The 27,969-nt window shown below is 41.6% G+C and overlaps 2 protein-coding genes across 6 annotated transcripts in view; both read right to left on the reverse strand.

The window, feature by feature from the left end:
• The window catches only part of LOC124186190 (GTP-binding protein Di-Ras2), a 331,250-nt gene that overhangs the window by 135,683 nt on the left and 167,598 nt on the right, over positions 1–27,969 (reverse strand). The window lies entirely within an intron of this gene.
• Positions 22,865–27,184, reverse strand: LOC124187045 (uncharacterized protein K02A2.6-like). The gene has a single exon (XM_046579291.1). The coding sequence runs from the start codon at positions 27,182–27,184 to the stop codon at positions 22,865–22,867; it is 4,320 nt and encodes a 1,439-aa protein (XP_046435247.1).

Consider the following 27,969-nt stretch of genomic DNA (forward strand, 5'->3'; position numbering starts at 1 on the left):
GATTCGAAACCGTCCTCTCTCTTCCACTTCTCGATCGATTCTCCCGTCCTCTCTCTTCCACTTCTAGATCGATTCTCCAACCGTCCTCTCTCTTCCACTTCTCGATCGATTCTCTCACCGTCCTCTCTCTTCCACTTCTCGATCGATTCTCTCTGTCGTCTCTCGCTGACACTTCTCGATCACCGCTTAGGTGAAAGCCCCCCTCCCTACGGACCTACCTATCCTGAGTTCCATAGTCTCTCTGGCGGCTAAATTCAACTGTTACAGTATGTAACACTTTTAATTTTTCCTGGCATGGTTGAGAGGTTGGGACGGGATAGGGTGGGTCTCTTCATCGCAGCGAGCTCCACGTGGTGAGACCTGGGTCATTGATGGCAATGTATTTAGTAGAGATGCGCGATTCTAGATCGATCCACTCAAGAATCGAACTTTTGGATCGAGACAATAGATCTTTTGTATTGATACTTTACTAATCGATTTTTTCTAGAATCGATTTCAAGTCTGCAAGGATCGGATTAGGTTCTTAAATCTTCAATTAAAAAAAGTTTTGAAAGTCTATTTTGGCGTTCTGTATTTTATGGATAATATAGGTTTGAGAATACAAATGAATCGACCAATTTCTAGCGCTGAGAATAATAGAATATATAGAATAAATCTAATATCACGACCAATAAAAAAAGCTTTCCACCTAGTCGGCTGGGTTTGTGTAATATGTATATGAGAACTGTTGCTGTGATAAACCCAATATGACCCAAAGCAAACTATTGTTAAATATCAAAACTACTACAGTACTACATTTAGTGTGACACGATTTTTAATCTCTAATATAGCTACCGGTTTCCAGTTAAACTAAAAAGTAAAAATTAAGATCAATCTTCTGAAGATAAATCTTTTGTATCCGATTTTTTGGATGTATCGATTTTTCCAAAATCAATTCGAATCGATTCTGAGAATCGATCTCTTGCTTGAGATCGTCCATCCCTATTGTTTAGTCATGAATTAGCTAACTACTGTTTCAAGTAATTTCTCTTGTAATTTTTTCTCTTTATTGCAACGAGTTATGCAATAGATCTCTTGAAAACACGAAGATTATTCAATGATTTCTGTAACTTATTATTATTTGCATAAGCAATAAATATTTGAAATAATATGTATACGTGCCAACCTCTCGTTGGATAAACGTATCCTGATCTCATCAACCACGCGAAACTCATACGGGCTTCCAGTTATATTCCTCGCACGTCAGAACATCAGAACGTTCAAGTCCAAGCAGCCTGGTCCCAACGGAGTGCAGAGTGGGGGGCCATAGCACGCGAGGGGCATAGACTTAAATCCCGGCCACTCTTCCCCTTGGCCGCCCGGCTTGAGTCGCACGGGAAGCCAAAGTTCCTGCGCGAGCTCGGTAGGCAACGTCCTTAAAACCGTTGGTATGAGTTTTACGCATGCATATGAATGAGAGAGAGAGAGAGAGAATATATTGTTTTCATATCTAGCCGCAAGGCCAAGGCGTGGCGTCTCGTTATCGAGGAAAAGCGGGTAGTAGTCGTCGAACGTTCCAGAGCGATAGACATATTCTTATACGAGTTATTCTTCTGTCACTTTAAAATAAAATTCATCTTTAATATTGAGTATATATATAGATGTGTCTCATCTTTATTCTCCGAGCATCCTTTTTATCCCTACACTGAAAAGTTTAACCGGTTCTGGGCCCAGAACCCTAACTGCTATTCGGTGTAGAGATTAAACGAGACACGACCATGAGGCAAGCTGGTGAAATTATTGAGATTCGCGTGTAACGTAACGAACGCGAAAGTCACGAGGCAATCTAAAATCAAAAATGTCAGACGACATCTCAGCGCGTAATGTATCGAAATTCAACGGGACGAATTTCCAACAATGGAAATTCCAAGTTACGGCATTATTTAATGCATACGGGATTTTAGACGTGGTAACGGGCGAAAAAGTAAAACCAACGGAGTCTGGTCAGGAAGTGCTCGCGCAAGCATGGGTAAAGGATGACGTGCGCGCAAAAGTTGTGATTTCAACATCGATCGACGATTCACAATTGCAGCCATTGCTGTTATGTGCGACGTCAAAAGAAATGTGGGACATTTTATTGAAAGTACACGAACAAAAGTCGACTATGAATGTGTTACTCTTGACTTAGAAATTCCATGAGTACAGAATGGCGTCATCGGATTCCGTAGTGCAACATATCGCGAAAGTGTCCAACATAGCCGCCCAGTTGACAGACGTGGGTGAGCCAGTGTCTCGAGCTCGAGAAGTGATTCACAGAGCTCAAAAACTAAAAAACCTAAAGATCGTGAAAGTTTTTGTTACAAATGCAAACAAAAAGGGCATTTTATAAGAGAGTGTAAAAGCAAAGTATAGGTGAAAAATCGTAAAGATTCAAGGGTGCTCTATCAGAATATCTAGGTTGGAAGCCATGAGAATTGGATTTTCTATGGAAAGATACAAGATCTTCGGTGACTCGTTGAGTGTGTCCGGAGAGCTCGTGTGCAACCGGACAGACTACTCAGGATATATTTTCAGGAGAAAACATTTATCCTGACTTTTCATAAATGGAAAAATGAGGTGATCGCAATATTTTCGGACATCGAACCAGATGACGATGAACGCTAAGCTGATTGGATCCAGTGTCGTCAGATCAACGAGGAATAAGATACGTCCCGACGTATGATTGTGCGTTGGAAAACGTTCAACGACTGCAGCAGTGTTTGCCCTCAGGGCGAAAATAATATTTTCAACATACTTCGAATACATACTTTTGTGTTAATTGGCCGGATGACAAATGGGGGTACAAAACTTGGACCTCTCACTACGACTCCCCAAAATTCTTGCGATCTATCTGCATATATTAACTCAAGGCACCCGATGCAGACTCATCAGTCTCATACGATACGTGCAAGTCAAAAGTTATACAAAGTTCTACTTATCTCAACGTTAAAGTCATGACCGCTGAAACATACTCGAATATCGTCAAAACGATGGAGAATGCTCACGATTTATTGGGTGAGCTGCATCCTAAGCATGAGAATGACGACATCTTCCAGCACTGGATTGACGTTGGAATGAAAAATCATAAAGGCATAAGAAATTTCAAGCCTTTTTCGACGACGCGCAACGGATCATCGTTGAGCGATTGAGGCTGGTACTTCGCGCGGAGGGTAATGTGAAGGTTGACCTCACATTATCGTGCAAATTTGAAAACATAAAGCACGAGGGGATTGCGGAAGAAGTTAAAAGCTTCAACACTTCCAACATTGCGATCCTCCCCTCGAGCGATATCGACGGTTGGTTTACGCACGTGAGGAACGATCTACTTGTGAAGGTTGAGGATTTTGAACAACGCGATTCTGGGTGGAGCATGATCGAGATCCTCAATACTGCCGTAAATATCAACCGGTACCAGCCTCTCGCTGCAGGGCTTTCGACATTCGTTGAGCTGCCCAAGGACATTCAGCGAAAGAGGGCGATGGTGAACGTAAAAAACAAAGACGAAAGATGTCTTTTCTGGTCCATCACTGCAGCCCACCACCCGGTCAACACCAACACCGATAGGACTCTCCATTATCGCCGCGGTATTTCCGAGTTGGACTGTACAGGTATCAAATTCCCTGCTACTCTACATGATGTGAAAAAGCTTGAGAGATTGAATAATTTGCGAATCAATATATATGGGGTAGAATCTCAAACTTTTTCAGATCATGCAAAATCGAATAACAACGTCATCGTGCCAATTTATTTGAGCGATCATTTGGGTACCGCGAACTTTGACACGATTCATCTTCTGATGGTTGGGAGTAACCCAGAAAATGATATGGCTCGCGTCTTAACACCAAGATTCCATTTTTCTTGGATTAAAGATCTTCCACGATTGGTGAGCAAACAATTGTCTGATCATAATGGTCAACTGTTTTTATGCGACAGATGTTTGCATCACTTTAGTGTGAAACATGCCTCCGACAATCATCGGCAAGATTGTATTATACTAAATGAAGTACGCATGGAATTCCCCGAGTCTAAGGATTTAGCATTTTCAAATTTTCAAAACAAGGGTACCGTCCCGTTTGTCGTTTGCGCCGATCTCGAATGTATATTACAGTCTATATCGGTTGATCAATCCAAAATCACGTTTCAACCCGTAAAACATGTGAATTTCGAAAGCCTATCCCGCACAGTGTAGCGTACTATGCACATTGCTCGTACGATGAGACTTTATCAGAGTTCCACAGTAAACGCGGCGTTGATTGCATAGATTGGTTCATGCAGCAGCTTAAAGATTTATCGATTAAAGTAGAGTTACGCGTCAAAAACATAAATCCGATGGAGTCTCTTACCCAAGTGCAACGCGATCGTCACATGCGCGCAAAGAATTGCTATATTTGCGAAAAACCGTTTACCCCTGAGGAGAAAAAGTGTCACGACCACTGTCACTTCACGGGTAAATATCGTGGTCCTACTCATAATCGGTGTAATTTGAATTTCATAGAGACGCACACAATTTCAATAGTTTTCCACAATTTGTCCGGTTACGATTCTCACTTTTTAATGAAATCCCTTGCGTCAACTTTTCGCGGTGAAGTTACCCTGCTACCCATGAATAAGGAAAATTATATATCCTTCACGAAACGTGTTCATGGGACGATGATGCACTTGAGATTCATCGATTCGTTTCGATTTATGGCTAGCAGCGTCGATAAACTTTCCAAATATTGGAATGATGCAGACAAGCACATAACACGTAAATTTTATAATAATCCGACTCAGTTCAGTTTGATGACCCGCAAAGGCGTTCTTCCCTATGAATACGTCGATTGTTGGGGGAAACTCGATGGAACGTGATTACCTGCAAAAAAGCATTTCTACTTGCACCTCTGCGATGCAAATATTTCAGACACCGATTACAAGCACGCTAAAAATGTTTGGGGGGAATTTCATTTAGAGTCATTGGGGGGCTATTAATATTTATTTTCAAAGACCGATGTTCTTTTGCTTGCTGATATTTTCGAAAATTTCCGCGCTAGCTGCTTCAAAACATACGATATAGATCCGTTGCACTACTACACTGCAGCGGGACTTGCTTTTGACGTGATGCTCAAGCATACCAATGTAACTTTGCAACTTTTAGACAACCCTGAAATGGTGTTATTTATTGAAAGAACCATTCCAGGCGGCAAAGTGCAATGTTCTAATCGACACGCTAATAATAGATTCATGAGAAAATATTTTGATCCAAACAAAGCGGAATCGTATCTCACGTATTTTGACGAGAATAACCTGTACGGTGCAGCTATGAGCGTGCATTTACCATTCGGCTCGTTCGAGTGGGAGTATCAGCACATCGATATAATAAACCACCCGGACGATTCGCCGATCGGTTACTTTCTGGAGGTAGATTTGGACTACCCTGTAGAACTCCACGAGGGTCACAAAGACTTACCTCTTTGTCCCGAGCATTTTACTTCTCCAGGTAGTGAAAACGCTAAACTCGCGACCACCCTTCACTCCAAAACAAAGTATATATTGCACTACAGAAATTTGAAACAGTGTTTGAGTTTAGGATTGAAAGTAACCAAAGTGCACAGAGTTTTAAAGTTCGCACAATCTCCATGGCTCGAGCCTTACATTACGCTCAACACCGACATGCGCAAGCGGTCTAGGAATGAATTAGAGAAAAACTTTTATAAACTCATGAATAACGCTATATTCGACAAGACTATGGAGAATGTACGAAATCATAAAGATGTTAAATTGGTCACAAAATGGCAGGGAAGAGGTGGTGCGAGAGCGCTTATTGCCCTGGCAAACTTTCACAGCTGCACCGTAATTGGCGCTGATATGGTCATCATTGAAATGAATCGTGTCAAAGTTCACTTGCCAAACCTATTTACGTTAGTGCATCGATTTTAGATCTGTCAAAAATCATTCTTTACGATTTCCACTATAATTATGTGAAATCCAACTTTTCGAACAGCGACACCAAATTGTTGTATACCGACACAGACAGCCTTATTTATCAATTCAACGTATCGAACATCTACGATAACATCAAACGTGATGTGGATACAATGTTTGATACCTCTGACTATCCGCCCGACAATGTGTATCGCATTCCGCTTGAAAACGAGAAACGACTAGGGCTGATGAAGGATGAAAATAATGGTAAAATTATGACAGAGTTTGTGGGACTGCGAGCAAAGCTGTACACATTCACCACGATGGTCGGGGATGGGAAAAAAGTAAGCAAGCGCGCCAAGGGTGTGAAAATTTCTTCGATAAATAGCATGACGTTTGATGATTATAAGCGCTGTCTGATGGCTTACCAAGTGCTTACCCTCCCCCAGTGTTTATCACGAAGTAAAAGACATGAAGCAAGCACGATCGTACAAAAAAAATTGGCTTTGAGTTGGCAAGATGACAAGCAGCAATTGATACCTGGACAGACCGACACCCTTGGTGGTTTGTCCCAGCCCCCCAATAGCTATTGGATAAAACTGTAGACGTTGAATTATTGTAAATATTTGCGTTTGACGCCTCGTACGATCCGCCATCAGGCGGAAACAATATTGACTGGATTTGAAAATGTGAATTCATATACTTAACAATCATTTATTATTAATATATTGAGGAAGTATTCATTTTTATTTGTTCACCACGAGAAAAGTTTTCAGAAAATGAAAAAAAGTTTTCCGAAAGCTTTTTTCCTATTTGATTAACACGTAAAAAAAGTTTTCAGAAAATAAAAATAAGTTTTCTGAAAACGAAAAAAAGTTTTCCAAAAAATAAAGTGTGTAATAATCGTATGGAAAAATTGCAGATTATTATTATTATTATTATTGTTGTTGTTGTTGTCGTTGTTGTTGTTGTTGTTGTTATCATTTTCATAGTACTGAGTATAGCACCTGTGCGTGCAAAGGAGATAAATGTGAATATTTGTATATTCAAATCTTTTATTTGAATTCGGAAAAATACATACAAATTATGTTATATGTCTGTTTTATTTATCCAGCTATTGTGCGAACCATCAAAACCCAACCACTTCACATAGACCTGATTCCCCCGTTTGCGTAATACTTTCTCCACAAGGTAGCCGTCGTCGGGGTATTTTACTTTGCCGCGCTCCTCCTCGTAGAAGCCTCCCACGATGGGATGATCTTGATAATCGGTAAGTTTGTGCGTCGGTGGATTGGTATTTTTCACCCCATTCACGGTGAATATTTCAGTCGTCCAATTGGGTGTATAGCCTTTTACGAATACATTCTTGTACTTGCTGATTCGAACTCGATAGCCCACACTGAATTTCCGCGCCCGATTGTTTGATTTGCCGAGGCTGGTACACGCTACGATACAGCTGTTTTTCATTCTCCGTGATAACATCCACCGGTTTCATTTAAATCGTGCGATGTCTGGTGTCGTTGTAGGACTTCATTAAATCATCCAAAATATTAATCCACTTGTACGATCCTTGGAGATTAAAACGCTTTCACATTTTATTTTTCAGTGTTCGATTACAACGTTCGCATATCGACGCCTTTAAGTTGCTAAATGTCGAATACATCTTGATATTGTGATGCTTCACGAGGGCTTTGAATTCGCTGTTGTTAAATTCTTTGCCTTGATCAACGTGTAGATGTGCAGGTATACGGCTCTGGAGCAGTACAGATTTCATGGCAGCAGTAACATCTTTCCCACTCTTGGACTTTATCGGCACCGCCCACGCGTACTTGGAAAATATATCGATGATTGTTAGTAGGTATTTGTATCCCTTGTTGTGCTAGCTGTCTGCGATCATATCGACGAGATCAGCTTGCCAGGTCTTATCCAGTCGACGTACATCTACGAATCGGCGCGGATAGTTGCGTCGAGCCTGTCTGTGAAGTTCGGCAGCTATTGCAGTCTTCATTGTTTCCAACTCTTCACCTATCAATTTTTCGAATTGCTGTCCAACCACTCTGGTTCCTCAATCAATACTAATTCCCTGCTGGTCTGTCCCAACGTTGGTGTTGCCTGCTCCCCAATATGTTTGATGCGATTCAACGTATTTTCAATGATTTTGTTATTCGTGCGTAGCTGTTTCAACTCCTCGTTGTGATTATGCGCGAAACTGTCAAAATTTGACTGAATAGTATCCACAATATCCACAGCCATAGACTGTAAAGCAGTATTGAGAACTTTTAAGGAAACGGCGTCGGTGGAGTGCTGCGGATCAGCTATGTTACACAATCGTTCACCATCCAAATCATACTGATTGTCGTTGGTGGTTTTGAATCCAACACTCGGAGGCCCTCAAATAAATTTTTCACTCACACCACACTCCGAGTGTCGCCCGAATATGTCTATGCTCATCACTGGACGGTCACTGAACAAATGATGATTCTATGTCTACACGCCGCTCATAAACGATTCCAGCCTCGCGCAACTCATCAATAATGAAGATTATTTCGTAGGAATGGTTGATATTGCCTGCAGCCTGTGACGCCATGAGCGGCCGAAGACGATCTACAATAACATTTAGATCATCCCAGTAGACGTCATCAACATCTTGTCCATCCTTTCGCCCAATCTTATAGTCGGGTAAGCCTTTAGCCGATTTTTTCGGCGAGCTAACATGTTGTACAATGAAATTTCTATACTTTGCGCTTTTTAAATCATCTCGAAGGCTTCCATCGGCTTGGTGACGTTTTCTATGCGCATTTGTTGTCGTTACAATTTTTATGTAATTATTCTTGTCCGCGTCATTCACGATCGATGCATCGGGTGATTTTTTAAACAATAATTCGAGTAATCCTGGTGTTCTCTTATAACTTTTATCTCCCACATTGACCAGATTATAAATGAAATTGATCGGCGTATCACCAACCATCATACCGTTTGTCAAATTTCGAACGCCGTATGTGGTATGCAAATCCCTCTTTTTGCTTGTGCTGAACATTTTTAAATATCGCGCCATGGAATCCGTTGTTTGCTTTACCGGCGTACTTGTAGTAGAAATTTCACCAAACTTCAGTGTTTTATCATTTGCATCCATGAAATTTCCGTTAGATAAAAGCTATCGATATTGCGATGCCTGCCCATGCTGAAGTATGCTCTGATATTATCTTGCTTTTCACAGGCCACATCGTCGAAAGTCATAACAGAGTTGGGGCGAGCATCTTCCGGTTTACAACCTCGTCGTTCTCACGAAACGGAAAATAACTCTCACCCTGCACGGGTTCTAGTAACTTTTTCAAAAATTGATACTTTGGCTGGATGAGAGATTTCGAATAGACGTAGACATTTTCGAATCCATTGCCGTGCGTGATGAGTTAGAGAAGAGCGCTAGTTTTACTACAATTCGATGGCCTGCAAAAAATTGCTCTCACGGTATTTTGTAGCAATTTTCCATGTCGTTTTTCTATCTTCCTCTTTCCGCGTTGAACCATTTTATCGGAATTCGCGATAGGTAGTTTATCGAGCTGATCTTGAAATCTCATGATACTTCGTTAGCATGACAACGAGAACTAAGATGACGGTATATGAATTCCCCCTTTTATAGAAGTCACGTTAGTTGTTGCCCGACTATGTGGACGTGCACACGAAGGAAACGCGGTGGTGGTTTGTTAAATAAAATCAGCAATCATCGCCCAGTTTAATACCACGTACAAGGGTATCAGCACTGCGGATCTGGAACGAAATTCACCAAGAGGTTGGCTCGTGGCGATTTGGGGTTCAATCCGCTGGATGCTGCGTGCAAAGACCACGACATTGCATACGCAAAGAATCGCGATATTGCAGCGAGAAATCTTGCCGACAAGGGCGCTCGCTGAGAAGGCTTGGAAGGCGTCTTGGCCAAGGACGCTAGTGTGGGCGAAAAGGCGGTAGCCTGGGGAGTCGCCAACACCATGAAAGCTAAATCTAAACTCGGTATGGACTTAGTTGCGAAGCGGTCGAAACTTAGTGTGGCTGCGGAGAAGAAATCTAGAACAGGTGGGAAGAGTAAACAGCGGAAGAGAACTGTGAATCCTAAATCCATCATCACAGCAGCAAAGGTCGCCATGCGACCGGATTATGAAGCCGTCAAGTCAGTATTGGCGGGTGCTCGTGTGGCTGCGCGTGGGACTGGAAAGAATGCTCTTATGCCTCGCGTTATGCCTGTGCGTGATGAAATCGGCGGCTTCCTGCCGTTCGTCATTCCAATTCTGGCCGGTCTAAGCGCTACTGGGGCTCTTGCGGGTAGTGCTGCGGGTATAGCGAAATCTGTAAACGAAGCTGGTGTCAACAAACATCGATTGAACGAGACCAAACGGTACAATACAACAATGCAGGCGATTGCTTTGGGCAAGGGATTTCACCAGTGACCCTACCGCAGCCGAATGGGCCTGTACTTACGTCCGGAAAAAAACTTATAAACCTACCACACCCAGCTCTCACCAACATTGATTTACGCAACTATGCTGAAAATATGAAAATTTCGCATTTTCGCGGCGTTTTCATGCGGAATGATCTTCCTTAATCGGGAGCAAAAATTCGAGAATCCGCAATTATTAATCTTGACGATAAAAACGGCCCAGGGATACATTGGGTTGCGTACAAGAAAAATTGTGGCCATGTTTCGTAATTCGACAGTTTCGGTGATTTGAAACCGCCTAAGGCCCTGATGAGGTATCTCGGTGTTGGTAGCGTTGAATTCAATCACAAGAGGTATCATGAATATGATACTGTGATTTGCGGGAATTTATGCCTCAAATTTCTCAGCGAACAGTTATAAAAAGACAAGTGCCGCAGAAGCAAGCATCAGTTATGTCGGAATCATTGACATTAACACTGTCAGGCACATCCTCCGTGCTGGAGGCTCAATATTTCCCCACAATCGAGTTATCACCGAAGAAAAACTATGTTCTTGGACTCGTCGAGTTCCTCACATTCAATTTAATACCCAATATTTATGAGACGTGTAATAAATTTCACCTGAAACGGGCGGACAACTGCAGAGAGCGCATTACAATACCCACGGGAAGCTATGAAATTGAGGATATTGTAAAATTTCTGCGTAAGGAGATACCCTCCGATATTACCCTCAGTCTGAGAGCTCACGACAACGAGCTGAACAGTGAAGTCACGTGCAATCATGTGGTAGACTTTAAACCCAAAGATTCCATCGGCGGATTATTGGGATTTAAAGCGGTTGAGCTAGCACGAGACGTTACTCATAAATCTGAATTACCAGTGGCTATACTGAAGGTTGATACTTTACGCGTTGAGTGTAACATAACCGCTGGGGCGTATATAAACGAGCGTCGAGCTCACACGATTCATGAATTTTTCCCAACCGTTCCATCAGGATATAAGATTGTCGAAGTGCCTGCCAGCATCACTTACCTGCCAATCGCCGTACTGTCGATACAGCATTTACAACTGAAAATAGTTTATCAAGACGACGAGCTGATTAATTTTAGCGGTGAAACGATTACTGTGCGTTTACACGTGAAAAGACTGAAATAACAGGGATTGTGTTTGAGTCGAGAAAGTTGGGTAAGAGTTATAAAAGTCAGACGTCACGGGAAAAAATCATCAGTCGCCCGACACCTCTGACAACGTTTACACCGCCCACGAGACTGACACGTCTGAACGTTAGGTTTCTCCAGAGCCTGGGTCTTCGATTACGTGGAAATTTTGGAAAATAAGAATTCGTGTTTGCTGTATCCCGCGTGTGTTACCACGGAAGAGATAATAAAAATACAGAAACCTGTGGTATTCGACGAATCGATTGCGCACTCTGAGATTCATGCTTATCAGCCGTTTGCATCATCCACCTTCCAGAACAACGATGAAATCCATATTGTTGTCCAATATCAAGACTTTTGTCTACTGCCCAGTGAAAGCTCTCTACACATTAATGGAGAAATAACACAGGATGATGATGTGGCTGCGGTGACAGTTACGAAATTGATCAATATGGCCGTTTGCCATTTGTTTAAGGAAGTTTGCTATGAGTTGAACGGTGTAGAGATTGATCGGAATAAAAATTTTGGCATCACCAGCGCTATGAAGGGTTACGTATCCTTGAGTCCAGGCCAGCAATATAGTCTGGAGAATACCGGGTGGTTGAGTGGGGATAACGAACTAACCGATGCCGCTGGAAATTTCGATGTTGTTCTACCGTTAAATTATGCGCTAGGCTTCGCCGAGGATTATTGTCGAGTTGTTGTTAATGCTAAACATGGGTTAATTCTCACACGTTCCAACACTGATTTGAATGCCGTGATTCAGGCCTCGCACACGGAAAACTTTAAAATCACCCTAAATAAAATCGAGTAGTTGCTGCCCTACATCAAACTGGCAGATAAACCGAAAATCCAGCTACTCAACTACACCGCCAAGGATCCGGCCATATCCATGAGTTTTCGTTTTTGGGAAGCGTACGTGTATCCGATGCTCCCATCAACAACGCGGCATGTATGGCCAGTCAAGACATCGACGCAGCTTGAGAAGCCGAGATATGTCGTTCTAGGATTTCAAACTGCAAGGAGAAACGAGCCGCTGAGAAATTCCAGCGTATTTGATCATTGTCGGATCAGAGATGTAAAACTCACCCTCAACTCACAGTGCTATCGCTACGGAAATATGAATCTTGATATATACAATAATCAATACGCCATTCTCTATGATATGTATGTTCGGTTCCAAATGACCTCCGACAACGAAGAAGCTGAGCCTTTGCTATCGAAGCGTGAATTTATAAACCGAGCCCCCCTTATCGCCATCGATTGCTCCAAGCAGAACGAAACATTGAAAACTGGACCTGTGGACATTCGATTGCAATTTGACTCTAGCATTGCGTTCCCCCCACACACTTCTGCCTACTGCATGAACTTGTATGACCGCATTGTTGAATATCATCCGATTAGTGGTACTGTAAAAAAATTGGTATAAGTCAATTTTGAGATAGGATGTTTAATTATTATTAGTATTATTGTGTGAATAATGAAAATATGTGTTAGGTTATTTGCTCAATTTAAAATATGATGATCTATCACCATTATTATGTATAAGCTGAAAACAGAATGTAATTGTTGATAAGTAAAAAACATTTATTCAAAGCATCCAATCGCTTTCATTTGAGAAGTTCACCCGCCCACCCACATGATAAATAAGACAAGAGAAAATTTCTATCTATTAACGGAATATTTCTTTCTTTAACTATTTGGGGATTTAACTTCAGGGTTATGGTGTACCATATGACAAAGCTATGAAATAATGCCAATTATGCCATCAATAAACTGTCATTAATAAGTATTCTCATTTCTTTTAACAGATGTTGCCTCCAACAATACATTCATATACATTCATATACATATATATATATATATATTGTGACGTGGATTTTTCTTACTCCTCGGTCACTCGGAGAAAATGACCGAGAACTTACCGCGCGTGCACAATAAATCGGCGTCCGCGAAGTACCCTGGACCTAAAACGAGATCGCGAAAGTTGGGCGCCTGGCGTGATCAACACGCCTCGAAATCGGTAATACGATATACCGCGACCATATACTCGGCAGCTCAGTATCGCGGAGAGGGGAGGGGTAATTTTTGGGTAGAGAGAGGTACGAAACACGTACGCCAACACGTTATTTTGCCAAGTGAGTATAAAATTCCAATAATATATTTCTAGCCAGCGATAATACAAAACAAAAGAAATAATACTTCAAAGTCGCTCTTAGCGATTCAAAATTACATACTTAGGTTTAACCAAAAAAAAAATGAACACAACAAATTAATAGATCTATAAGACCGCTGTTGCCTACGTGTACTATTCGCTGCCTTAATAATAAACCCTAATTCGCAAAAACCAACAACAAAATTTTGACCCGATGCGCTGCGCGCGATCGTCCTCTACTAACTACGGCGCTAATTGTCACTTAACAATAAACCTCTAGACAAACACTTGATCGAGATCATAATCGACGCGCTAACCGCGATCGTTAATAAATCTAGATAATTTCTTATTCCTACGTGCGCTAGTCGCCAGCTTACTGATAAACAATAATTTATAAACTAAGCCAACAGGACGTGACTCGACGCGCTAATCACGACCAAATTAATCAATCTAGGAAGCTTTTTTTTTGTGCTTGTGTGTCGCATATTATGACGCATCCGAGCTCCAGTCGTAGTCGCTATTTCCAAAAAGGTTCGCAACCCGTCCCGCTAAACCGAGCGTCTACGCACGATGATACGCGACCTACACGAGAGGTGACACTTTTTACATGCGCAGACTGGACGAGACCCTGTGCAGCGGAATTTGGCTACACTCAATTTCAAACCAAAAGTGTCCCCACTCGAAAGCGTGACGCTACGCGAGACTTTACAGGGACCAAATTGACTCTACGCGTTATGGCGAAAACTCAGGCTACGGTCATCCACAAGGAGATCGGCAAACATACTTCGAGTGCAACTCTAACTCAATAAGCAAATGGCCCAACCGTTTGTCAGTGCGCCGATCTAAATTGCACTCGAAATGCGTTCGCAAAGAATTACAAGCGCTTACCGCTGCGTAACGACACCAAAAACTCGCCGACTCCCGTTTCAGCCATGTCACTCGCACAAAAATAAATTTTTTTTTTTTTAATATTTCTTTCTTTTCGAAGGCTCGACTGTCGCGAAACGTCGCCAGGACTCAAGTCTCGAGCCCCGCAAATCGGAGCCGCAATTCGAACATGCCTCGAACATAGGCGCTATCCGTTGTCAAAATTCTTCCGCTCTAATTGGTGTTCTCGTTACGAAATTCTTACAGCCTAGCGTATCGCTATCGTTGAATTCCGCTGTTACGCGGTGTTAATTGGCTGGCCAGTCTCTGGTACCCCGTAGCTCGACAGTGGCGTGGTGACGACTTCGCGAGGGCACCTGTCGTCAGTTGGGCGAAGGGGGGGGGGGCTACGGCTCGCCGGCCACCAACGGGAATCTCGTCCGCCTTGGGTTCCCTCGCGGCAGAGCTCTCCGTTGACGCTCTCTCCGTAGCCTCGTGTGAGGCCCTCCTTTTGCCGCGATCCGCCGCGATTGCCATCCGGTAACGTCGTTCGAATTCACCGCCGATCCCCTGCATGATGCCGCATTTACTCGCAACAAAAGAAATAAACAACAATCCTGAAAAGTCGTATTCGCTAGACCGACAATGGTCCCCTCTCAGAGTCTCGGATGCGTGACCGTTGTTCTGGTGCTCTTTTTCGAAATGAGTCACGGTCTGATCCGCAGGATCCCAAATTTCGTGACCCGTCCTGGGTTCGGGGAGCCGTTTGGAACGCGCATCGAAAATGCCACGTTACAATATATGGATCAGTTGGTCTTACACGGAGTACTCAGGTATGTTCTGTGTTCAGCACATGCAAATCCGAGTTGTGAGGATGTTAAAAATATGTATTTACAAAAAACGTGACTACTATTGAACTGTATAAATCAAGTTTTATTCAGCAACGTATCAAAATATTTTTTTGCCTATATAAAACTTTGATTTAATAACCCAGCATAACTTAACACATAATAAACATTTTTATGTAGAAAAATGAATACCAAAACAAGACTCTAGAAAATATTGCTTATAATAAGCGTTAGTCTTAAACATATGCTTGGAAATCATCATTACGGTACTATTATATTATATTGTAATGTTTTAAGACGTTGCAGAATAAATATGAATTCGCGAGCTTTTTTTTTAGTGGGTCAAATTAAAGGCGCAAATAAAATGTTATGGAAAAGCTTTAATAGCAGAGAACATGTTTCTAGTTTAAAGTCTGAAGAAACAAGACTGGTTTTACAATAATGTTACGTCTGCTTTACGATGTCGTGATGCGGCTGTATGGCGACGATACGGTTATACTAGCCCAGAGTCAGACAGACTTAGCAAAAAAGCTTAGAGTGCTAGGAGAGTATTGCGCAGAAAACTGGCTCACGATAAACACGAGTAAAACCAGTATAATGACATTCAAAAACGGGGGCCGTCCGAAGGCATTAGATCCTAAGTATACGCGATATACGGATAAGAACATCGAGACTGTAACTACGTACAACTACCTGGAAATCCCGCTATCAAGTTCGTCGCTCGGACATCTCGGAGCAGTGAATGCCATAAACAAAGCCAAAATTTCATCCGGAGCGGCTCCCGCAATCCTAGCAAGAGCAAAAAGTGACTACTGGGAATCGTTTAAACAGTTGTACGACAGTTTGATCTCTTCTACTCTATTGTACGAGATGCCAGTTGGGGTCTAAGATATCTAGATCAAATCGAGAAAGCGCAAACAGGGTTTTTTAAACGGCTACTGTACCTACCGAGTAACACCCCGAACTGGGCACTGAGGTTGGAGACGGGTACGATGCAAATAGCGTACTGTGCAATGATTAGGATATGGAATTGGTTTATAAAAATACTCGAAATGCCAGAAAATAGCTTGCCAAAATTATGTATGTTAAGACTGATAAGCTTGGCCGAACGTGTAAACAGACCGTACGAACTGAATTGGGCCTCCCAATTCAGGGAGTTCTTAAGGGAAACGAACTGTCTGGACTTGTGGGGAACGCGTGACCCACAAGCCTGGGCAAACAGAACTACCAAGGTCTTCCAGAGATACGGAGAAATTCTGAGAGGGGCGGACCTTACAAGAGCGCGTGAATCTAATGCGTGTCAGCTAAAAATCCCGAGGAATCTTGAGCTTGCACCTGCGAAATACTTGACTCTAAAGTTAAGCCTACCGGCAAACAGAATTATCGCCCAACTGCGACTGGCAAACCAGTACAATTCTAGGATCGCGTACAAGAGATGCGCCGGAAAGTTAGACCCGCACCAAATATGTATGAACTGTAACATACGAAAGGTAGAAACCCTGATTCATTTTATCTGCGATTGCCCTCTGTACAGCGTGTACATGTCGTACTATCTCGGACAATTACTCCTCGACGGCGAGCGAAACCTAGCGCTACAATCAATGCTAAATTCGCAAGATGTAAGAACGCTCAAGGGAATTTTTTACGTAGTAAGGCATCGTAGAGCTTCTGATACCCAATCTTGACGGTGTGCCCTTCAGATCTTCGCTGCTTGCTGAGGTCTCTCAAATTCTTTGCCACTTGTCTCTCTTTGAACGTCAGGTCATGGTCGATGAAGACTTCTCTGCCCTTTAGCTTCTTCTTCTGAGTAAAAATTTCTTGTTTCGTGTCCCAGCAATCTAATTTGATTCTAATCATATTCTTATTATGCCTATTTAAGATTATTTTTGCTTCGAGCACTTTGTTTTGCACGTTGAACTCTTTCTGGAACAACGAATCTACTTCCCCTTTAATATTTTCGTGCTGAAATTCTAATCCTGTAAAAATGACGTTATTCTTCCTCGTGTCTTTTTTTAGGGCTTCGATTTTACTGAGCAGCCTGCTGGATCTTTCCGCTGCTCCTGTGTTTTTTTGTGCTTTTTCAGAATCGCTCAATCTCTTTTCCATTTCTTGTATTCTCTCTGTCAAAGCCGCCACGTTTTCTGTGTATTTTTTTTTCAATTGCCATGATCTGGTTTTGCAGCTCTTGAATTTGCTGAGTCGTTTCTTCTTTACACATTCGTAGTTCTCGTTTGAGATCTTCGAAATTGCTTTCGTGCTTCTCAGCGACCGTGGTCAGCTGAGCGGTCATGCTGTTGTATTGTGCTTATTTTACTCTCTCATATTGTTGCATTGCTGTTCATTTTCCTCTCGCATATTGTTGAATTCAGCGAGAAGCTTTTCCATGATATCTGGATTTTCTGCTTTACCGGTGTTTTGAGTAGAAGGGTCGCACTCTGCAGCCGAGGGTACTATTCCTTCTGGTTGGGCAGCTGCGAAAATTTTTTTTGACGACGTGTCGTTGGGGCTGGTGTCCGGCGAGATGACTTCTCTTAATTCTCTTTTTCGCTTCGCGTCTGGAAAGAAAAATCGGCTTATTGATCCGCTGGAGTCAGATCTCTCATGTGCCGATTGAACGCTTTTCGGCGGCCTACCTCTGGTCGGCAAGGCCCCTCGTGTGGGAGCGCTGGTCGTCTTGGTTCCTCCGTTATCGATTTGGGGTATTGATTTTAGTTCTTTAGCTCCCCCAGAGATGTCGCTGTCTGTCATGTAAGGTGCGCAGAGTTTCTCTTACGTTTCACCGCTTGACTGCTAACCTTAAAGGCAGCACACGTCCATTTGTCTCTCACTATTTCTTTGTACCTTCTTTCTTCCAGTTATCTTCTAATATGCGGTCTGATCGCGCTTTCTTTCTCGTCCGTTTGGGCGGTATGTGGCTAAAATTTCACTGCAGTTTATCGCTTGTTTTTTGTTAAAATTATGATACGTCCGACCAGCGCAGCAGTTGTTTGGTCCTCTCGAGAATAAATCAATCTACAAAAAATGTATCTTGTGGTTTCTTCGTAGAATATATATTTACACTGGTAATTATGATCTTATCTAAATTTTACGAAAAAAACCTGAAATGAATACCTAAAATCGACTTACGCTACCTCTAAATCTTGAGTAAAAAACTTTTCCGCTAGCAGGCATTATTTTTTCGTCATTTCAAATCATTTTTTCACTACCACTTTTTGGCGAAAAAGATAATGATTTTTCTTAAATCACCCTAATATACACATGTATCACAATAACATTTTATACTCTATACACTAGAATGCACTGTTTATAAATCTGAAGCGTATACTCAGGTCTAGGCTTATAGCCTCGCGGAAGCGTATTATGTGTTGTGAAATACGATCCGCTAGTCGGCGTTCCAGCTCAGTGCTACCTTCTTCTGTTTTACAGTATGTGCTCCATGCTTTTGACGCAATGTTAGATTCTGAGTTTCGATCAAATTTTTATGCTGTAAAGCTTATTCCAAATAATCCTTGAAAGTTATTGCATTGAATGCCGATCCTTTAATCGCTTTGGCACGTTTTTCGTCTTTTTTATCTCCTGAAATTCGGAATAAATATAATTTCGCTGTTAATCCTACAAATTCAAACATTATTCTACCGTTGTTTTTGTCTTTCATCAAGCAGAGGACATTTTTATTTGCTGAACGTATCCCGTCAACGCTATCGAGTGGCTACTTAAACGTACCGAATTTATGCAAGTGCTCCTTAATACACTGGTATATGTCAAAGTGGAATTCAAATCATCATACCTACGAAAATTCAAACCATCATACCGTAGCACAGAGCTGAAATGCGGATACGAAGTGATTACGCTGGGATTGTTGTTAGCTGGAAAGAGGACTGCGGTGACCGACAATAGAAAGCAACATAAGTCGCTGTTACGTATGTTGATAACGGCCTTCTTATCTTGAATATCCGTAGGTAATGGTGTGTAAGTGAACACACCGTCTCGTAGTGATACGGACTTGTTAATATTCACAGCTCAATTTATTGTTTCAATCAATGACCGGCCAGAGTCTTTTTCTTGGATATCTTCCACCTTAGCCAACACTTTCTGCTTTACTTCCTCTTCGAACCATCCGTGTACGTTCCTTCATTCGAGGACGACTTGATTTCTGGTATTGAAAATTTTTGTTTCTTTTATCATTTCGGAGTTTTTCGTTGAACTCAATTTGTAGGACAATACACAGTTTGATTTTAAACTTCTAGCCATTTGCAGCATCTTCTTCAGCTTGTTACGACTAGGTGTTTTGCATCTTCCGAAAAACTGCTCAAACCCTTATGCCGCAAATTGATAATGGCTCCCGTTCCAATTCGACTCTTGAAGGCTCTCCACAAATCTTCTCACCGTACTCGATCACTTCTCCGTTGATTTTGTAATCCGTCACTCACTTTTTGAAACAGTAGAAATTTACCTGTCAACGATTTCAAGATTCCAATTGTAGTCAAAACTCGTGTCTTCTGCCCAATATTTGAGGCGTTGTTTCGTAAAATTTTATTCAAATGCTTGGTATTTTAGTATCGTAATCGAATCACTTTTGAATATTTGCCAGTGATGATTTCTCAGTTAATATCCCAAACGGCGTTTCCATGATTTTTATTTATTTCAAACAGTTTTTGGATTTCACGTTTGTTTCTTCTTCTTTCAGTCACACACTTGACAAAGCTATAGGTGCAAAGCTTGTTTCGTGAACGACTGTACTACATTGGCACGGTCCCTTTTACGGGACAAAGTCATGACTCACACACATTATCGAAAATTTGCGAACAGCCGTTTGCAATATTCTTTAACGAAAATTCCAAGATATTTTTCGAACGAACCTGTAGCGTTTATATGTGAAATAGTAAGGCAGTTCTTGCAACTTGGCGAAGAAGTTTCGCACACCGCACGTACGAGAGAGAGCTGTGATAACGAATAAATCGCAAGAGTGAACACGGAAGTGCAGTAGTAATAGAAGATGGTAAAGTTTTACTTGCCTAAGGTGTCAGGTTCAAGTCGTTGAAATTTTAAGGCCTACACACCTGTGAAGTAGGGCGGCGTGAGTCAGAAGACAAGATGTCTGATATTACTATGGAATGTGAGCATCATGCTATATTGCGCCCAAACTGCGCAGCTTGAAACGTATTGTTACTGCGAAGTTTTCTGCTGAAAAACATAAGTCGATAGGCGTCTACTCGAACAGTTCTTTATTCCCATTGTCTAAAGCATCGTTAGGATGCCGTAGAGTAAGAAACACGTAATCCTTCTTTTATCAACGTTATTAATTTTATGTGAAACTATAATCCTCATTTTTTTTCAATAAAAATCTTTTTCATTATTGTCAACCATTAACTCAGAACCTCTTTCCTGCTAGTTAAGATGGATATTTTACATCACGCCTAAACTCGTTGGACACAGGCCTCTCGACGTCAAGTTGAAACTCGTCGGATGAACTGTTTGTCAACCTACAATTTTAAGAATTCGTTGAGGGTCAGTGCATAAGCCTCACAACGTTGCATCTTTCCTCGAAACCTCTCGATTGTCAGAGAATTTTCCCGAAGCTGACTCATGATGAAAGAACCTTGATAACCTTCTGAGAGCCCGATTTAAAATGTACGAGGATTTTAGGTTGAACGTCTGAGGGTTTGCGATTGCAATCGGCAATGCAGCTTCTCGATCTCGCTCGATGAGCATGCCAAGGTAGAGCGCAATTCATCTGATGCCGGTAAGAACTATGGTAACAGACAAGTAATTTAGAGGATTTATTTACCCACGATCAATAATCAGACGAGAAAAACGTCGGTAACGTAGAGCGCAATAAGGGTGGTAGACAGTAAGGGAGAGCTCGGTTTATCGGACGAGGGTGGGAATAACCTTCAAGGGTTTGGGTCTGGGTAAGCTTTGCTGGTACAGTAGGAATTCGTATCCAGAAACCCCCTTGCTATACTAATCATCACTACTTTAGTAACACGATACAAAACATGAGTTAATTTCTTTCATTTTAAACCAGATATGAGAATATGTGATACTATCGATTCTGGCTGTCAAATTATATGCAATAATCTTGGATTGTACTCTCGATAAAACCTATCAAGAATAAGTGTCAATCACCATAAGATTCGTCACATATAATGACGAAAAGTTTCTGCATGAAATTCGTGAACACTTTCTTGGTCTTCTACCCGTTGTCTTGACCACGGGTGAAGGACTGACGGAAGTAATTGCGAATGAATTCGAAAATCTCGGTTTCCTGATCGGAAACATGGGGGAAAAAGATACGAGAATGTTATGAATTATTTGAAGAAAAATGATACCACAACGAGTTTTCTAAATTTGATAATTGTCTTGAGAATTCTTTTGACCCTACCAGTTTCTGTAACATCCGGGAAACGCAGTTTCAATAAAATCAAAATTATAAAGAACTATTTACGTTCAACCATGTCTTAAGAACGCTTGGTTGATTTGGCATCGATTTCACTTGAATCGGAAATGTGAGTCATGGAATTACGATGACTTCATATCCAAATTTGCCAAAATTAAGGCAAGACCTTTCAATAGTTTCAGCTTGAATAGTTCTGAGGGTCCAATTCTACGCTAAGAATTCAGATACATTATTCAAACAATGGGGTGGGGTTAGTAGTATAGCTCAAAATCGAATTTGAAAAAAAGAAAAGGTCATAATAATGAAAATAATAATACTGAGGGTGCTTTCATGACATAATTCTGTTTACCCTGTCGTATGGGCTTATATTTTCATAATTATCCTTGAAGAAATTGACGAGATCGACGATGGAGCTGCCATTGACGAAGACAAGCATTTCATGACAGAAAGTGCCATACATACACCCGAGAAGTAAATTTCATATTCTGGATAATGTTGATGTCATTAATAAATAAACACATCAATTTTCAGACAATGCATATTCATTTGACAGGATAAATTGGTTCTATTTGGTATGAAGGTCAGGTGTCCACAAAAAATTTTTATTTTTAATAACAAAATGTTTCGGCAATGTAATTAGAGGATTTCATGTACCAGCTATACATAGATTGATATCGTTGGATGTTAATTCACTGTTTACTAATATTCCTATACAATTAAATTTAAGCTGCATATATGACAGATGGGATGCGATTGGTAAACACACAAGGTTACCCAAAGAGGAATACATGAAGGCTGTTGAACTCTGTCTAACATCAACATTGTGGTATATTTATATGTTGATATAATAATCAATATACACAGGAAATAAGATTAAATGTAGTAAGTTTATTTATAAGTATAATTGTAAGGATATTAATGATATTACAATAGGAAGCGTGGAAGCCAGCATGGCATTCACACGAGCGCCCAAGACCGAGTGCCTGGCCCGCGCACCGTAGTCACACGCAGAGGACAATCCCACATACCAACATACGTGCATACTCGCGCACACACGCATACGCACAATAGCGTATGCCGTACTACCTTACTCACATACATCACAATCTTCCGCCTTTTTTAAACATGCGTTCAACCGCGGAGATCGTCGCGGATTCGGACGCTTTATCATTTGATCGACGTGTCGCTTTTGTTTTACATTGTCACTATCTTTGACAATGAACGTCGACGGTGACACTTGTTTTACAACTTCACCTACAATTCGTTTCTCACCTCTAGTCGCGTGGTTGTCGAACGCAACAATGTCTCCCTCTCCTATATCGTTCTTACGCTTGCCTGAACGCGATACAATTTGCGCTCGCTGTTGTTGTTCAACTCTCGCTGATACACTAGTTCTTAGTAGATCAAATCGCGTGCGCAATTCACGCTTGTACATCAACTGTGCTGGGCTCTTGCCGGTAGTACAATGCTCAATACTTCGATAGTCTATCAAAAACAAGTTAACGGCATCCGCCGGTTTCTCCCCCCCTTTAACGATTTTGTGCACTTTATCTTTGAATGTTTCAACAAAATTCTCTGCCGCGCCATTTGTGGCAGGATGGTACGGCGGTGAGAAACTATGGTGAACACCATTCTGCTCTAAAAATGACAAAAACTCTGTTGCTCTAAATTGTGGTCCCCCATCGGTAACAGCATGAAATGGCATTCCAAAACGTGCAAACAGATTTTTGAATTCCTCAACTACCCTATACGCTTTTGTATTATTCTTAAAGTTAACGACTTCAGGCCACTTCGTATGCGCATCGATGAGTACTAGATACATATCTCCATAGAATGGGCCTAAAAAATCACAGTGAATTCTATGCCAGGCGCGATCTGGCCAAGGCCAAGTTGTCAGTGGCGTGTGCGGTGGTTTTTTTTGTTCTACCAGGCATGTCGTACATGCCTTTACATAATCCTCTATATCCCTGTCTATCCCCGGCCACCACACATAAGATCGAGCAAGCATTTTAATTTTTACGATACCCATATGCGACGCGTGTAATTCTTTTAGCATTAGCGGTCGCATCGACTCGGGTATGACTGCTCTTAACCCCCAAAACAAGCATTTATTGTCAACCGTATATTCTAACCTTCTAGAATAATACTCTTTCTCACCTTCCGATAGATCCTTAGAATCAGGCCAACTTGATAGTGTGTACTTTATTACTTTTAACATGGTTTCATCAGTTATACTTTTTTTTGCTAACATTTTACTATCAAACGTATCGAAGCCATTCTTAAAAAAATTAAAAGGTGAGAAATTGTTCTCTAGTAACTCTGTTTCATCTTCTATCGGTAGGCGAGATAGTGCATCGCAATTTGCATTATCTTTTGACTTGATATACTCGACTGTATACCTGAATCCCGACAAGTAGTAAGCCCAACGCTGCAGTCTATTATTCGCCGTAGCAGGTATGCCTCTACGTGGGCCAAGTATCAGTTGTAACGGTTGGTTATCGGTACGTAATATAATATCTCTACCGTAAACAAATTGGTAGAAACGTTTGAACCCAAAAATTATAGCCATAGCTTCTTTGTCTAAAATTGTTCGGTTCAATTCTTTTTTCGCAATTTTCTTTGACGCGTACGCTATGGGTTTCTCGGAACCGTCTTTGTATTTGTGCGAGAGGATTGCTGATAATCCATACGAAGACGCGTCACACGCGAGTACAATTTTTTCCTTTGGGTCGTAATTCGCTAAAACGCGTGGCGAAATCAATTCATTTTTCACCCATCTAAACGCTTTATCACAATTTTCATTCCACTTAAATTCTTTAGCGTTCGCACAATCATACAGAGGTTTCATATTATCCGAGCGATTCTCCAAAAATCTAGCGTAAAAGTTGACTAAGCCTAAAAAAGAATGCAATTCTTTAAAATTCTGTGGCTTTGGAGCGCTAATCATAGCTTCTACTTTAGAACGTGCTTTATGCAAGCCGTCTTTATCAATAACAAAGCCTAAAACCTCAATTCTCTCGTTTAGGAATTTGCATTTCTTGTTTAGCTTTAGTCCGTTTTCTTTCAAACGATCTAAAACTTTTTCCGTTCGCTCTGAGCATTCTTCTTTATTGCGACCCATTATGTATATATTATCGATATACGCAATCGTTCCTTCAATTCCTCGCAAGCACTCATCCATTTTTTTCTGAACATTAGCGGGCGCAGACGCTATTCCTTCTGGTAATTTCGTATACCGGTAAAGACCTTTTTGCGTTACAATAGTTAAAAGTTTGGAACTTTCTTCGTCTAACCCGAATTGCATGTAGCAATGAAACAAATCTAACTCGGTATAATAAACTCCTCCTTGCAGTACGGTAAAAATGTCATCTATAGTGTGCAAAGGATAATTGTCAATAATAATGAAAGGATTTATCGTTAATTTGAAATCGCCGCATATACGGAGTTTACCATTACCTTTATACACGGGAACGATAGGCGTAGCCCATTCACTTGTGTCGACTTCTTTTAAGTGTCCCAAACCTACTAATCTTTCTATTTCTTTGTCTACGTCCGGACGTGTTGCATGCGGTACCGGTCTACATTTCGTCGCGATCGGACGTGCTTTGTCCGTTAAGTGGATCGTAACTTTACTCTTATTGTACAGCCCGGGTTCGTCGCTAAATAAATCTTTATACTTCTCAAAAAAATACTCTTTAATTTTTTCTAAGTTAATTTTATTTAAAAAATGACCTTTTCCATTATCTTTTTCTAACGTCAATGGCCAGCACCCGTGTGCTGCTAACCATTGCCTACCAATGAGCATCGGCCCGTCACCTGGTAATACAAAACAGTACAGCGTGCGCTCTTTACCATTGAATTTAACTTGTAAGTCTACTAGTTTACCGAGCGGACGCAAAACCTTGTCATCATACGTGCGCAGTTTGACATCCGTTTTAATTATTTTTTCATTTTTGAAAAACTTATTTTTCTCTGACTCGGAAATTACCGTTGTGAACGTGCCAGTATCCAGTTCCATGCTAACATTCTTTCCGTTTACACACAAGTCAACATTCATCGGCTCCACGCGCGCGCCGCTCTCATTCGCACACGCGTTCGCATACACATACTCATGCCCGTTGTTGACTACGTCGATACTGTAGAACTCGTCCTCGTGGCTGCGCTGTTGTTCTTCTTCGGAGCGGCTGCTTTCGTCCAGCTTGTGTACGCTGCTCCCTCCCGGCTGCTGCTCCTTCTTCTTATAGCAGACGCCCTCTAGATGACCAATTGTTTTGCAGAAGTTGCACTTCTTATCCCTGTGTCGGCACTCGGCGCGAACGTGGTTCGCTTTTCCGCAGCAGAAACACCCACTGTTTGTATTTTTCTCTCTTCGGTCGCGCTGCGCGTTGCTCGGCTTTTCTCTCCGTTGCTGGTGCTGCTTCGACCTTTGCTTCCCGCCTTTTGGATTACCACGAAAAGCAAACACCTCTCTTTGCGTATTTTTCTTGTCTAACGCGCACGTTGCATCTGTGGCGTTTTTCACAGCAGACTCCCGTGCGACTGCTTCTTTTAACGCATTCGCGAACGTTAATTTGGGGTCTCTAAAAAGTGAGATACGAGTCTCTTCATCTCGAATCCCTACTACAAATTGATCTCTTAGTGCCGTATCTAAACTTGTGAAATTACAGTTTAAAGCAAGCCTCCTTAACCTCGCTTCAAATTCGGCGACTGACTCGTTCTGCTGCTGCTTTGCCTGCGCGAAGGTACACCGCTCCATCACTTCCGATGGCTTCGGCTTTAGGTGCCCTTGCATTAGCGTTTTTAAATCGGCATACTTTTTGTCTTTCGGCAAGATTGGAGCACACAAGCTCTTTGCCAGCTTGTACGCCTCTTCGTCCAACCTTGTTAGCAACCAAATGTGTTGCTTATTTTCCGCAATATCCTTCATCGCAAACAGCAATTCCAATCTCTCAACGAACAGGTCCCAATCGTCTTTTCCCAAGCAGAATTCCAGCTTATTGTTGTCTCCCGCCATGTTGTCGTCGTCGTCGGACTCGGCGTTCGGAGCACCTACGTCACTTCCTTTCTTTGTGTCGTCGGCGGACACGTTTCGGAGCACCTTTTCCGTTTCGTTTTTCGTACTTTCGGTGCCTTCCGCGGACTCGAACGACTCGTTACTCGCGTTTAGTTCCGAATTGTCTTTTTCTAACACCCCACTCGCGTCGGTTTTCTTTTCAGTTTTCGCGGCTTCTCGTGCTTCTATCTCTTGCCTTACGACTTCTTTTAATTCTTTACGTAAGGTTGCAAGCGTTTTAGATATGTCAACGGTAATGTTACGTTTTTGAAACTCTTCAACTACACTCTTCGTATCGAGTTTGTACACCCATCCTACCGTTGACCCCTTTTTTTCGTCGTCACTACCACTCATTAGTAACGGTCCCAGTAAGCCATCGTCTCTTATACGTTTGCTTTTCCTTTCGATCGCGTTTTTTTTTACAATCGAAAATTTCACACTTCTTTCGCGAAAATATATCGATTTTCGACGAAATACGCGTACCGCACTTCTAATCTGTACTTACGCGGACTCTTATGATTTTTAATGTCTTGGCGCTTACGTATTTTCACTTCCTAACCTCTTTCGAACACGTGTTCTCCTACTTTACTTTTCACACGCGTACACCACTTTACCTCGTCGCCAACTGTGGTATATTTATATGTTGATATAATAATCAATATACACAGGAAATAAGATTAAATGTAGTAAGTTTATTTATAAGTATAATTGTAAGGATATTAATGATATTACAATAGGAAGCGTGGAAGCCAGCATGGCATTCACACGAGCGCCCAAGACCGAGTGCCTGGCCCGCGCACCGTAGTCACACGCAGAGGACAATCCCACATACCAACATACGTGCATACTCGCGCACACACGCATACGCACAATAGCGTATGCCGTACTACCTTACTCACATACATCACAAACATGTTTTGTATATAAGAAAGTTGTTTACCAACAAATTCAAGGTGTCGCGATAGCGTCGCCCATTAGTCCTGCCATTTCTAATCTAGTCATGGAAAAACTTGAAAACTCCACGATCAAAAGGTTAAACTGTAATTTATCTTTCTATAAGAGGTATGTTGATGATATTCTTACCATTGTACATACAGATAAAGTGACTGACATAGTTAAAAAGTTTAATCAATTTCATC

Source organism: Neodiprion fabricii, chromosome 7, assembly GCF_021155785.1.
Source record: "Neodiprion fabricii isolate iyNeoFabr1 chromosome 7, iyNeoFabr1.1, whole genome shotgun sequence".
In the NCBI taxonomy this organism is placed as follows: domain Eukaryota; kingdom Metazoa; phylum Arthropoda; class Insecta; order Hymenoptera; family Diprionidae; genus Neodiprion; species Neodiprion fabricii.